The 14,950-nt window shown below is 43.3% G+C and overlaps 1 protein-coding gene across 5 annotated transcripts; it reads left to right on the top strand.

Annotated features, from left to right (window-relative positions):
- Window positions 1-3: 3 nt before the first annotated feature.
- On the top strand, window positions 4-14,650 carry LOC306922053 (uncharacterized protein). Of its 5 annotated transcripts, none has more exons than XM_079499436.1 (4): window positions 4-103; window positions 1,540-1,829; window positions 3,234-3,390; window positions 7,626-9,171. In XM_079499436.1, the coding sequence occupies exons 2-4, from the start codon at window positions 1,572-1,574 to the stop codon at window positions 8,876-8,878; spliced, it is 1,668 nt and encodes a 555-aa protein (XP_079355562.1). In that variant the 5' UTR covers window positions 4-103; window positions 1,540-1,571; the 3' UTR covers window positions 8,879-9,171. The 5 variants fall into 5 exon arrangements, with proteins under 5 accessions (XP_079355562.1, XP_079355561.1, XP_079355564.1 ...); XM_079499435.1 differs by lacking the exon at window positions 4-103 and adding an exon at window positions 690-753; XM_079499438.1 differs by lacking the exons at window positions 4-103; window positions 7,626-9,171 and adding exons at window positions 798-897; window positions 12,463-14,650.
- Window positions 14,651-14,950: the final 300 nt, after the last annotated feature.

A 14,950-nucleotide genomic window follows, 5' to 3' on the forward strand; every position in this document is an offset into this window, starting at 1 on the left:
CCGTCTCTGGTGCTGAGCCGAACTGAAAAACAACAGAATCACGCAAAACAGGAAGGAGGCTCGCACAGCATCGGCATACGATAGTAGATGACAGATCAGTGAGGTGATGGCGATTGGTTGTAACACAGACTTATGCACTCCGACAATAGCAGATCTATAATAGATGTAAATCGTCTGTTTTCGGTGTGCAATACAGCATTCAGACCTGAATATATATATATATATATATATATTCGCCACGTTTCGTCCTGTTTGTGCAGCGGCAGGTCACGCCCGGGTATTTTATAATGGCTGACAGGGTAGTACAGGGCTGTCCAAACCTTTTTCAAAGGGGGCCAAAATATTAAAACACCCAAGGGCCAACTACATAATGTACCTTCGGATTTAAATGATTCTATTTAACTATCATCATCAATACTTAATATCAATGGTCTTTTGTTAGGTGTGTGCTGTGAACAAAAAGTGTATATCAGCCTTTTTTTCAGCCTTATGTCGCATAAAAAAAGAAAGAAGAAGAAATACAAGGAGCAAGGAACACTGACAAATTATACTCTGGGAAATGCCCAGGTTAAAAAACGTTAATGTTAAAATGTTGGGCGGGCTGTTCATAATACAATTCAGGTATGAAGCTGCGGGCCGTATAAAATTTGCCCCAGGGCCGCATTTGGCCTGCAGGCCGCACTTTGGACACAGCTATCCAAAGTGCTATCGCGTCGGGTCTCACTACGCCTCTGGGCCATTATAAAATACACGGTAACCTGACACCTCTTGTGGCTTATTGCTTTATAAAACTTGCAGTACTAGAGATAAAACTAGTAGTACTAGAGGTAGGATCTAGGATAGATAGAAAGCCAGCCAGGTAGGATCTAGGATAGATAGAAAGCCAGCAGTATTAAAGTGAGTTTGTGCATACATGTTTTCTCATTAGATTTTTCTTCAGGTTGATGTAAATCACTTTGCAACTTTGTTTTGATAAACACTACAAACAATAAAGTATTATTGTGTCCAAAACTACTGTATGACTAACTATTTAATTTCATATTTATTTTGTTTTTTCTTACTCTTATCTTTTAATGTGTTTTAATTAGGGATGTCCCGATACACCTTTTCCCCCCGTTCCGTCCCAATACCACAATTTCTTTGTTAGTCGATACCGATACCAGTGTTGTGATGTGTGACTCATATGTGTGACTCCTCACTCATATGTGCACTTGCAGTTTGGGCAACTCGAAAGCAAACTCCACATGCCCCAACATTTTATTTACCTGCCATAGTGTCAACCCAAAACAAAACAAGATAAACATGGAAAGATTACAGTTGTAAAGCACTTTCGCAAACGGCGAAACGAATAGAATAGCACCCCAGAGCTTCGCAAGTTCGCATCCCAGTGAGTGAGTCAAGCTAGTTGCAGTTTTTACTCAATGCAGTAGGTGGCCTCAACAATCTCTAAAGTCTAAATCAACAAACGCAGAAGAAGACCAAATATGGTGGATTGTTGACAACAACATCCACAACACAAACCTATTTCTTCTTCAACAGCGACTGTTGAACTTGAAGGAAGCGATCCACTCATGTCTACCAACAGCAGCGACTCGTTCCACGCCCAGCTGGCCGCGGTGATCGAGGTCCTGGCGAACAGCGCGGTGGCAGAGATCTGCAAGCTGGTGGATGATGGCTACGCGGTGCTGCGGCTGGAGATCACCCAGAACCAGAGGGAGTTAGACGGCCTCAGGAGGAAGCTGCTGGTCGCCAAGTTCCAGACATCCAGACGGAACAACCACCACCTGGACAAACTGAGCGCTCTGAGACGCAACAGCAACGCCCTGCATGTGAGCCCAGGATATAGCTGCCATTTGCAAAACTCGATTATTAAAAAAGGGAAAAAAAGGGATGAATCTACTAGAGTTTCAATACAAAGACTTGCAATTGACAGCCCATTGATCCAAATAGAAATTTCCGATCTGCTTGTATTAAACATCAGTGGTGGGGGAAAAAGTACTCAAATGTTTTACTTAAGTAAAAGTAGCAATACTGCAATGTGGAAGTAGCTAAATCAAAATGTACGTGAGTAAAAGTAAGAAGTATAGAGGGTATGCGTGTGACATCATCAAACCCGGAAGTTATGCAGGAATGCCTACTACTGGCAAAAAACGACTTTCTGGCCTTGACAACCCATGCATCCAAACAGAAAAGTCTTACTGTATCTACTGTATTTATATAACGTTAAACAATGTTAAACTCACTTTGCATGTTGCTTTGCCACTCGATTTGCCACTCAATGTGCCATTCACTTTAAGCATGCATACCCTCTATAGGCAATTTGGCATCAGAATGTACTTCAAGTACCAAAAGTAGGCTACAGACTATGGAGAATGTCTTATTTCAAGTTTTCAAATGTATACATTTATTTTTGAAAATAGTTGTTCTATGGTGGCATATGCGCATAGTCCAAGTTCCATGTTTGGGATTTCAAATTGGGTCTTATGATTTATCAGTAGGCTACAGTTGCAGGAGAAAGTTATTACAGTATATAGAATAGATTGATGGCTTCTCAGAGGACAGTTTTTGTATTCGTCAACGTAGCTTGAATAGTTATGGATTGGTTTCTATGTTGATGAGAAAATATGCAGATGGAACAATGCAAAAATACATGAGAGTCAAAACAGATACTTATGTACATGAGTGGTTAAGATATTGGACTTTCACGCGGGAGACCCGAGTTGGAATCCCGGGCGTGCCACAGTGTTATGGTAGTTTCCACTGTGGTCACATTCCATTGAGTTGACTCACTGTACGGCACTGTAAGGTATTACGTACAATACCACAAATCTCCTGCAACATATTAATGAGCATGTCATTCTGACACTTTATTTAAAACTAGTCAAATTTCAAACACATTTAAGATTACATTGTGAATATTAAAAAAGAAGAATAGGATATAGACATTAAGACAAGTCTTACCACGGATATGTTGTTCATGTCCATACATGTTCATGTATGGACCCTGATCTGTTTTGTTGTTTTTTTGTGTTGTTTTTTGCTATAACAAAGTGTAGATATTGTATAGACATTGCTGTAACTTGGTATCAGAACGTGATGCTGTTGCATTATGCATTATAATGGATGCCTTATAGCCCCCCAACCAAAATCAATGATTTAATGATAATGATTATGCAAAATACATTAGATTTTCTTGAATAATTGAGATGGCGAATATGTATTGATTGTGACAGGTGACCCGTGCACCTTCGGCACCCAGCAGAGCCAGATGTAACCCCGCGATCAAGAGCTCAAAGTCAACACAGGGAACAGGAGGAGAGGAGGAGGACGGGGGCGCTGGCTTTCCTATCATCTTGAAGGTGGAGGAGGGTGACGGCAACACACTCAAAGGTAATAAAAACATTATAAGAGAAAAATAACGCACATCCTCCGTCTTTGGTGCTGAGCCAAACTGCAAAAAGGGCAGAATCATTCATGATGCAAACGAAGGGAGCTCGCTACTCACTTTTTAAAAGCTTATTGTTGTATGTGCTCTAGTTGCGACCATAGGTCGCAGATTACTACAGTATGAAAACCTGCAAAACCTGTCGTCACGCCACCATATATGGCCCGGCCGTCAGTCCCTCACGCCTCGTGACACGTCACGCCACCATATATGGCCGTCTCCATATATGAAGATCACAACACTGACCTCATCAAACCTGCATAGCCATATATGGAGAAGACTGGATCATCACCTAGATCTGCATTTATATGGAGCCGGCCAGCAACTTTACATCTGACCTCAAACCCTTAGATCTCCATAATATGGAGCTGACGTGTTCTGACATTCCATATGTTGATCCTTCCCCACCCATCCTTCCTCTTCGATGTCTCTCTTTTGACTGATACCTGTCCATTCAAACTCTAGACGGGCACACCCCAAAGTTATTAGTGCAGCCGCGCCGGCAGCTAGTCTTCTCAACAGGCCCGAACATTGAGGCCCGGCACTACCTGGGCCCTCATCAAACCCTGTACACTCAAGACACGTTCCATATATGGCCAGGCCTCATCAAACCCTGTACACTGAAGACACTGCCCCCACTGCCACCCTTAGATCTCCATATATGGCCTGACCTGTTCTGACATTCCACATGTTGATCTGACCTCATCAAACCCTGTACACTCAAGACACACTCCATATGTGGCCAGTACAGAATTCATTCAATAAGTTGATGTGACCCCCCCCCCCCCCCATGCCAAAACGCCAGCGCAATCTGCTGTCACCCAGGCGGATGCGTGCACGCAACCTCGTCCTTTAGGGCGTCTTACAGGTTGTATTTGCTTATCGAGACCCAGCTGTCTCGATGTTGAGAACATCATATGTAAATATATAAATCATGGCATTATTGAAAAAGAGAACTTGTCCCCAGTTGAACTTCTCTGAATACCGTAAATAAACATGTGAAATGAAATCATTATACAGTGTGAAATTAAATGAATATACAGTACAAAATGTACATTAAACAAGTGAATCCAAGCCATTCAATCAAATAGATTTTGGGGGAAATCCCCTTTATAAAAACGATAGTTTAAAAAAGAAAAGTGCTTAGTCACACTAATTGATCAATATATTTATAATACAAAAACACATTATGAAAACTATACATGCTTCTTATTTAATTATTCAGTAATCGATAGAATGATTGCTAAGACAATGAAGAACAATTGCGTCCCTACTTTGCTCATGCTCTTTACATTTCAGAAATGTGATAAGCAACTGATAATTTACTCTTCCCTCTTAATTTACTCTTCAGACATTCAACCCTCAGTCGAGCAGGAAAGTGAAACAAACACAAGGGCATCTGCAAACACTACACCTAGAACCCTCACTGTAGAGCCTGAGAATCATCTTCACCGCGTCGACCAGCGATTCAACACCCGTCACCATAGTAATGGAAATGTAAACGGAGAGAGCCACCATCCATCATCTGACCGCAATAACAGATTCACCACCACCACACGCCACGACGATTGCAACCTGTTCACCAGTGCTTCTGAGTGGGCAGAAGCTGGTGCAGGCATAGAGGTGTGGAATAACGCTGGCAGTCTAACCATAGGGAACTGTTCTCTGGACCCTCCACATAACTCAGGCCCACATCAAGAGGGGAGAACTGGGAGCAACACTGATGGCAGAGAGGGTTCTCCTGGAGCTTCAGAGGACCGGGGAGGAGACGTTTCTGGCGACCAGAGTAACGTTGCTCCATCGCTGGCTGGTAATCTGGACTGGGAACCCGATATGGTAGTGGTGGATTCTGTTCCAATTAAAGTGGAGGCAAACATGAGTTCAGAGTGGATCATAATAGACGGGGATGGGATAACCAGGTCTGCCAAACAGAGACTCAAGAAACACGGGAGAGAGGAGGAGCTAGAAGCAGCGCACTCAACCCTGACACTGAGCACAGAGACCTTAGACAGAACTACAGGTTTAAAGTCAAGTTTGGTTGTTGTTAATACTAGTGCCACTTCCTACGGCGGCCTCTCCCCTTTCTCCTCCTCATTCTCAGCAATCAAAAACCCGGGGCAGGTTTTACACCCTCAGGCAAACCGAGGAGACAATCAGTCGTCTTCCCTCAATGAAATTGAAGCTTCCTCCGCTAGGGAGTTTAGCAGGATCCTGAGCTCCATCCCACCTGTGGCGCTACCTGCCCAGCCAGCCTGTGACGCCGGAGGTCAACCGCTCTGTTGCGAGCTGTGCGGGAAGACCTTCAGAAAGGTCCGGAACCTGCGGCTGCATCAGCGAGTGCACACAGGCGAGAAGCCGTACGGCTGTCGCTACTGCTCCAAGCGCTTCTCCCACCAGCATCAGATGAAGAACCACGAGCGCGTTCACACGGGCGAGAAGCCGTACGGCTGCCGCCACTGCTCCAAGCACTTCTCCCGCCAGCATCAGGTGAAGAACCACGAGCGCGTTCATACCGGAGAAAAGCCATTTTGCTGCCCAATCTGTGGCAGGTGCTTTGTGCAGTCCAGCAACATGAAGAGACACCTCAGAATCCACACGTGATGACGTTGTTGCTACAGCATTGAAAGAAATAATGCACATCCTCTGTCTCTGCCCTCTGGTGCTGAACCAAACTGCTAAATAGCAGAATCACACAAAACAGGAAGGAGGCTTGCACAGCATCGTCATATGATTATAGATGACAGATCGGTGAGGTGATGGCGATTGGTTGTAACACAGGCTTATGCACTCCGATAATAGCAGATCTGTAATAGATGTAAATTGGCTGTTTTTGTTGCGCAATACATCCACACAGCTAAGTACATGTAAATCAGGCATCAACTTCCATATGACAGATAAAGCGGACAGATAAATGAGGTGATGCATGGGGTTGCTTTCTTATTTGATGAGGTACAAGTTAAATAACTATGGCAAAGTTGTGCATACGTTGGACTTCTGGGGAACAACCAAAAACAAAAAGATAATCGTAGCTGAAGACTTTTACTCTGTTTGCCTTATAATGCAGGTATGGGCAATAGAAATGGCCCAATAGTGCGTTAAATTGAACAGCAAAATGTAAATCTGCTATTGTCACTGTTTTTGCACGCCACCATTGTGTATAAATAAAGTGTAAAGTTTCAAATAAGTGATAAATCAATAATAAAATGCTGATGCTGATAATAAAAAAGTGCGCCTCTCAATTATTCAATTCATCCAAAAAGTAATCAACAGAATAATCAGAGAAAAATAATGGATAGTTGCAGCCCAGGCCTAGACAAGATGAGAGAAAATGAGTTTGATTGATTGATGGAAATATTTATTAACAGTTTGCAGAATTACAGTACATTTCAAGCACAACTCAATACAAAGACTTAACTGTGAGTGGATGACCCAATAAAGCATTACAATTGTTTACAAGAGAGTCCACCTTGTTCAATTCATCAAAGAGACAATAGAATGTGAAAGGACTGCATAATGAAGGAAACTTACTGTGACGACCTCTCCTCCTGTAACCTCTACTCTCCATATGTGGCTAGTACAGAATTCATTCAATAAGTTGATGTGACCCGCCATATGCCAAAACGCTAGCGCTCGCCCAGCAGTCTGATGTCTGTCACCCAGGCGGATGCGTGCACGCGACCTCGTCCTTTAGGACGAGGTCAATTTACCTCAAGTACCCAGCTGTCTCGATGTTGAGAACATCATATGTAAATATGTAAATCATGGCATTATTGAAAAAGAGAACTTGTCCCCAGTTGAACTTCTCTGAATACCGTAAATAAACATGTGAAATGAAATCATTATACAGTGTGAAATGAAATGAATATACAGTACAAATGTATATTAAACAAGTGAATCCAAGCCATTCAATCAAATAGATTTTGGGGGAAATCCCCTTTATAAAAACAATAGCAAAGGTTTTCAAAAAAAGTGCTTAGTCACACTAATATAATAGATTCATAATACAAAAACACATTATAAAAACTACATGCTTCTTGATTATTGAATTATTCAGTAATCGATAGAATGATTGCTAAGTCAATAAAGAACAGTTGCGTCCCTACTTTGCTCATGCTCTTTACATTTCAGAAATTTGATAACCAACTGATAATTTACTCTTCCCTCTTAATTTACTCTTCAGAACTTCAACCCTCAGTCGAGCAGGGAAGTGAAACAAACACAAGGGCATCTCATTCTGCAAACACTACACCTAGAACCCTCGCTGTAGAGCCTGAGAATCATCTTCACCATGTCGACCAGCGATTCAACACCCGTCACCATAGTAATGTAAATGTAAACAGAGAGAGCCACCATCCATCATCTGACCACAATAACAGATTCACCACCACCACACGCCACAACGATTGCAACCTGTTCACCAGTGCATCTGAGTGGGCAGAAGCTGGTGCAGGCATAGAGGTGTGGAATAACGCTGGCAGTCTAACCATAGGGAACTGTTCTCTGGACCCTCCACATAACTCAGGCCAGCATCAAGAGGGGAGAATTGGGAGCAACACTGATGGCAGAGAGGGTTCTTCTGGAGCTTCAGAGGACCGGGGAGGAGACGTTTCTGGCAAGTCGAGTAATGTTGCTCCACCCCTGGCTGGGAATCTGGACTGGGAACCCGATATGGTGGTGGTGGATTCTGTTCCAATTAAAGTGGAGGCAGACATGAGTTCAGAGTGGATCATAATAGACAGGGATGGGATAACCAGGTCTGCCAAACAGAGACTCCAGAAACACAGGAGAGAGCAGGAGCTAGAAGCAGTGCACTCAACCCCGACACTGAGCACAGAGAACTTCGACAGAACTACAGGTTTAAAGTCAAGTTTGGTTGTTGTTAATAGTGCCACTTCCTACGGCGGCCTCTCCTCTTTCTCCTCCTCATTCTCTGCAATCAAAAACCCGGGACAGGTTTTACACCCTCAAGCACACAGAGGAGACAATCAGTCGTCTTCCCTCAATGAAATTGCAGCTTCCTCCGCTAGGGAGTTCAGCAGGCTCCTGAGCTCCATCCCGCCTGTGGCGCTACCTGCCCAGCCAGCCTGTGACGCCGGAGGTCAACCGCTCTGTTGCGAGCTGTGCGGGAAGACCTTCAGAAAGGTCCGGAACCTGCGGCTGCATCAGCGAGTGCACACGGGCGAGAAGCCGTACGGCTGTCGCTACTGCTCCAAGCGCTTCTCCCACCAGCATCAGATGAAGAACCACGAGCGCGTTCACACGGGCGAGAAGCCGTACGGCTGCCGCCACTGCTCCAAGTGCTTCTCCCGCCAGCATCAGATGAAGAACCACGAGCGTGTTCATACCGGAGAAAAGCCATTTTGCTGCCCAATCTGTGGCAGGTGCTTTGTGCAGTCCAGTCACATGAAGAGACACCTCAGAATCCACACGTGATGGCGTTGTTGCTACAGCATTGAAAGAAATAACGCACATCCTCCGTCTCCGCCCTCTGGTGCTGAACCGAACTGCTAAACGGCAGAATCCATAGACATATGTAAGAAAGCTAGATGGCTCACCTGCGCTCTGGCCAATGGAGAGCGATGTCGCTACGTGGCAGCCATCTTACCTCGGGGCAGCATAACATTGTGTCTTTGGGGAAATACTTTTTAAATATCCATAACTTGCTCAATTTTCAAACGGTTTGGTTTATTATAAAAGTCAGAGACATGCTTTTATACGACGTTCATATAAAAAACAAACTTAAGCAGATAAGCGTCCTGAATCATAGCCACGTTGACAACGTTTGTAAATAAACCAACCCGTTTGTAAATCCGTCAAGATTTGAGCGAGTTATGACTGTTTTTGTTTGAGCTGCCATAGAACATACTGTACTGTAGCCCCGAAGCAAGATGGCCGCCGGGTGAACTACATCAGAGACTGCCTTGAGCCATCTATTCTTTATATATGTCTATGGCAGAATCACGCAAAACAGGAAGGAGGCTTGCACAGCATCGTCATACGATTATAGATGACAGATTGGTGAGGTGATGGCGATTGGTTGTAACACAGGCTTCGATAATAGTAGATCTGTAATAGATGTAAATTGGCTGTTTTTGTTGCGCAATACATGCACACAGCTAAGTACATGTAAATCAGGCATCAACTTCTTTATGACAGATAAATGAGATGATGCATGGGGTGTTGCTTTCTTATTGGATGAGGTACAAGTTAAATTTATGGCAAAGTTGTCCATACGTTGGACTTCTGGGGAACAACCAAAAACAAAAAGATAATCGTAGCTGAAGAATTTTACTCTGTTTGCCTTATAATGCAGGTATGGGCAATAGAAATAGGCCAATAGTGCGTTAAATTGAACAGCAAAATGTAAATCTGCTATTTTCACTATTTTTGCACGCCACCATTGTGTATAAATAAAGGGTAAAGTATCAAATAAGTGATAAATCAATAATAAAATGCTGATGCTGATAATAAAAAAGTGCGCCTCTCAATTATTCAATTAATCCAAAAAGTAATCAACAGAATAATCAGAGAAAATAATGGATAGTTGCAGCCCTAGACGAGATGAGAGAGGATAGAATGTGAAAGGACTGCATAATGAAGGAAACTGTTACCGTGACGACCTCTCCTCCTGTAACCTCTACTCACTGAATGGTGATTTGTAGCCAGGTTACAAGATGATCTGCTCATTGGTCACCTTGACTGAGCACCCACTGATTCACAACCACCAATCAAATCCTCATTTGACAGTAAAGTCATTACATGAGATCAGTTTACTCACTTTAATACTGCTGGCTTTTTATCTATCCAACCAGGACGCGACATTAGAAATCCTAGCCGGGTTGTGCGCCGTCTCACACGAACTTGAGCCACGTGAGACACCACGAGTGAGCTAAAGCAAGCAAGTTGCCGTGTCGAGCGTTGCAAAGTTCGAAGTGGCTATACTGGCCAATCACAGCGTGTCCTTGCACAACCCGGATAGGTTTTCGGAGCACGCTACCAGGACCTCTAGTACTGATGGTTTTATATCCTATCATTACCTCTAGTAGGCTACTGCTTTTTTATATCCTACCAGGACCTCTGGTACTGCTGGTAAGCGGTTGATGTAAATCCCTTTGTAATTTTGTTTTGATAAACACAAACCGACTGTATGCATAACTATTTAATTTAATCTTTATTTTGTTTTGAATCTTATTACCTTTTCCTGTGTTTTAATCTTACTGCTGATGACAATTTGCCAATACAGATTTAGCTTATCTCACACACACACGCACATGCACACGTCTGCTTGCTGGTATAGGATGGGATGTGCAGACTGCACTGAGAATTAATTTGTGATATCAAACAAGGTATGAGAAATGAAAGCATTTTAATGTTGCAGTCCAGCAGGTTGACTTGTCTAACAGTCCGATAAAGTAAATCATGAGTAAAACGTTCCTACAATAATCGTTGTACGGTACCAGCCAGGACTAGGCTACAAAACATGAAAATATTACAGTTGGGAGGCACTGTTCAAATCCTGTCAAAAATCGGGTTATTTCCACATGCATAAATGCACGTCTCTGTTCTGGTTCTGCTCTTTAAAAATTACCCATCTTAAACCTCTGACTTGCAACTGGTAAACCTCAACTGAACCTGACACACAAAAATGAACATACGAATTACAAACATAGAAAAAGCATTAACCATATTAGAATGTAAAGACAAAAGTATTGAATTTAAAAGTGGAAATACTGTACAAAACAAAAAGATAATGTTGCGATCCTTTAATCCACATTATCAGTGTTGGGGGAAGCTACTTTTAAGATAGCCTACAGGTTCAGGATTACTTTATTTTGTATTATGTTATGTGACATACAACCCATTTCGGCATCGGTTTTAGAATCGGAAGTGCAAACGAATATCTGATCTATCCCCCCTATCCCAGAGTCTACAAGATTCGCTACACCACCAAGATACCCATGTACCTGTCTAAATACTTCCTTAATGTCAACGAAGTCCACACCCACAACACCAGAGGGAGTTCAACAAACCATGTGCAACCCAGATTCGGCACAAACAAGGGACTAAATTAATTTCGCTCCTATGCCACCAAAATGTGGAACGCCCTACCAACAGTCATTAAGACATGTGAATCCCTTGACTCCTTCAAAACTGCTGCACCTACATACGGCTGCAATTCGAAACTGGCCCCGTAAAATCTGAATTCCCCCACCCACCCCTGTTCCCCCTCACTGTATGTTTCTTTTCCCTTTTTTGAGTGGATGACCCAATAAAGCATTACAATTGTTTACAAGAGGGTCCACCTTGTTCAATTCATCAAAGAGACAATAGAATGTGAAAGGACTGCATAATGAAGGAAACTTACTGTGACGACCTCTCCTCCTGTAACCTCTACTCTCCATATGTGGCTAGTACAGAATTCATTCAATAAGTTGATGTGACCCGCCATATGCCAAAACGCTAGCGCTCGCCCAGCAGTCTGATGTCTGTCACCCAGGCGGATGCGTGCACGCGACCTCGTCCTTTAGGACGAGGTCAATTTACCTCAAGTACCCAGCTGTCTCAATGTTGAGAACATCATATGTAAATATGTAAATCATGGCATTATTGAAAAAGAGAACTTGTCCCCAGTTGAACTTCTCTGAATACCGTAAATAAACATGTGAAATGAAATCATTATACAGTGTGAAATGAAATGAATATACAGTACAAATGTATATTAAACAAGTGAATCCAAGCCATTCAATCAAATAGATTTTGGGGGAAATCCCCTTTATAAAAACAATAGCAAAGGTTTTCAAAAAGTGCTTAGTCACACTAATATAATAGATTCATAATACAAAAACACATTATAAAAACTATACATGCTTCTTGATTATTGAATTATTCAGTAATCGATAGAATGATTGCTAAGTCAATAAAGAACAGTTGCGTCCCTACTTTGCTCATGCTCTTTACATTTCAGAAATTTGATAACCAACTGATAATTTACTCTTCCCTCTTAATTTACTCTTCAGAACTTCAACCCCCAGTCGAGCAGGGAAGTGAAACACAAACAAGGGCATCTCATTCTGCAAACACTACACCTAGAACCCTCGCCGTAGAGTCTGAGAATCATCTTCACCATGTCGACCAGCGATTCAACACCCGTCACCATAGTAATGGAAATGTAAACAGAGAGAGCCACCATCCATCATCTGACCACAATAACAGATTCACCACCACCACACGCCACAACGATTGCAACCTGTTCACCAGTGCATCTGAGTGGGCAGAAGCTGGTGCAGGCATAGAGGTGTGGAATAACGCTGGCAGACTAACCATAGGGAACTGTTCTCTGGACCCTCCACATAACTCAGGCCCACATCAAGAGGGGAGAATTGGGAGCAACACTGATGGCAGAGAGGGTTCTTCTGGAGCTTCAGAGGACCGGGGAGGAGACGTTTCTGGCAAGTCGAGTAATGTTGCTCCACCCCTGGCTGGGAATCTGGACTGGGAACCCGATATGGTGGTGGTGGATTCTGTTCCAATTAAAGTGGAGGCAGACATGAGTTCAGAGTGGATCATAATAGACAGGGATGGGATAACCAGGTCTGCCAAACAGAGACTCCAGAAACACAGGAGAGAGCAGGAGATAGAAGCAGTGCACTCAACCCCGACACTGAGCACAGAGAACTTCGACAGAACTACAGGTTTAAAGTCAAGTTTGGTTGTTGTTAATAGTGCCACTTCCTACGGCGGCCTCTCCTCTTTCTCCTCCTCATTCTCTGCAATCAAAAACCCGGCAAACAGAGGAGACAATCAGTCGTCTTCCCTCAATGAAATTGCAGCTTCCTCCGCTAGGGAGTTCAGCAGGCTCCTGAGCTCCATCCCGCCTGTGGCGCTACCTGCCCAGCCAGCCTGTGGCGCCGGAGGTCAACCGCTCTGTTGCGAGCTGTGCGGGAAGACCTTCAGAAAGGTCCGGAACCTGCGGCTACATCAGCGAGTGCACACGGGCGAGAAGCCGTACGGCTGTCGCTACTGCTCCAAGTGCTTCTCCCGCCAGCATCAGATGAAGATCCACGAGCGCGTTCATACCGGAGAAAAGCCATTTTGCTGCCCAATCTGTGGCAGGTGCTTTGTGCAGTCCAGTCACATGAAGAGACACCTCAGAATCCACACGTGATGGCGTTGTTGCTACAGCATTGAAAGAAATAACGCACATCCTCCGTCTCTGCCCTCTGGTGCTGAACCGAACTGCTAAACAGCAGAATCCATATACATATATAAGAAAGCTAGATGGCTCACCCGCGCTCTGGCCAATGGAGAGCGACGTCGCTACGTGGCAGCCATCTTACCTCGGGGCAGCATAACATTGTGTCTTTGGGGAAATACTTTTTAAATATCCATAACTTGCTCAATTTTCAAACGGTTTGGTTTATTATAAAAGTCAGAGACATGCTTTTATACGACGTTCATATACAAAACAAACTTAAGCAGATAAGCGTCCTGAATCATAGCCACGTTGACAACGTTTGTAAATAAACCAACCCGTTTGTAAATCCGTCAAGATTTGAGCGAGTTATGACAATGTTTTTGTTTGAGCTGCCATAGAACATACTGTACTGTAGCCCCGAAGCAAGATGGCCGCCGGGTGAACTACATCAGAGACTGCCTTGAGCCATCTATTCTTTATATATGTCTATGGCAGAATCACGCAAAACAGGAAGGAGGCTTGCACAGCATCGTCATACGATTATAGATGACAGATTGGTGAGGTGATGGCGATTGGTTGTAACACAGGCTTCGATAATAGCAGATCTGTAATAGATAAATTGGCTTTCTTAGCTGTGTGCAATACATGCACACAGCTAAGTACATGTAAATCAGGCATCAACTTCCATATGACAGATAAGCGGACAGATAAATGAGGTGATGCATGGGGTTGCTTTCTTATTGGATGAGGTAAATAGTTAAATTTATGGCAAAGTTGTCCATACGTTGGACTTCTGGGGAACAACCAAAAACAAAAAGATAATCGTAGCTGAAGAATTTTACTCTGTTTGCCTTATAATGCAGGTATGGGCAATAGAAATAGGCCAATAGTGCGTTAAATTGAACAGCAAAATGTAAATCTGCTATTTTCACTATTTTTGCACGCCACCATTGTGTATAAATAAAGGGTAAAGTATCAAATAAGTGATAAATCAATAATAAAATGCTGATGCTGATAATAAAAAAGTGCGCCTCTCAATTATTCAATTAATCCAAAAAGTAATCAACAGAATAATCAGAGAAAATAATGGATAGTTGCAGCCCTAGACGAGATGAGAGAGGATAGAATGTGAAAGGACTGCATAATGAAGGAAACTGTTACCGTGACGACCTCTCCTCCTGTAACCTCTACTCACTGAATGGTGATTTGTAGCCAGGTTACAAGATGATCTGCTCATTGGTCACCTTGACTGAGCACCCACTGATTCACAACCACCAATCAAATCCTCATTTGACAGTAAAGTCATTACA

The sequence above is a fragment of the Electrona antarctica genome, assembly GCF_951216825.1.
Source record: "Electrona antarctica genome assembly, chromosome: 4".
Taxonomy (NCBI): domain Eukaryota; kingdom Metazoa; phylum Chordata; class Actinopteri; order Myctophiformes; family Myctophidae; genus Electrona; species Electrona antarctica.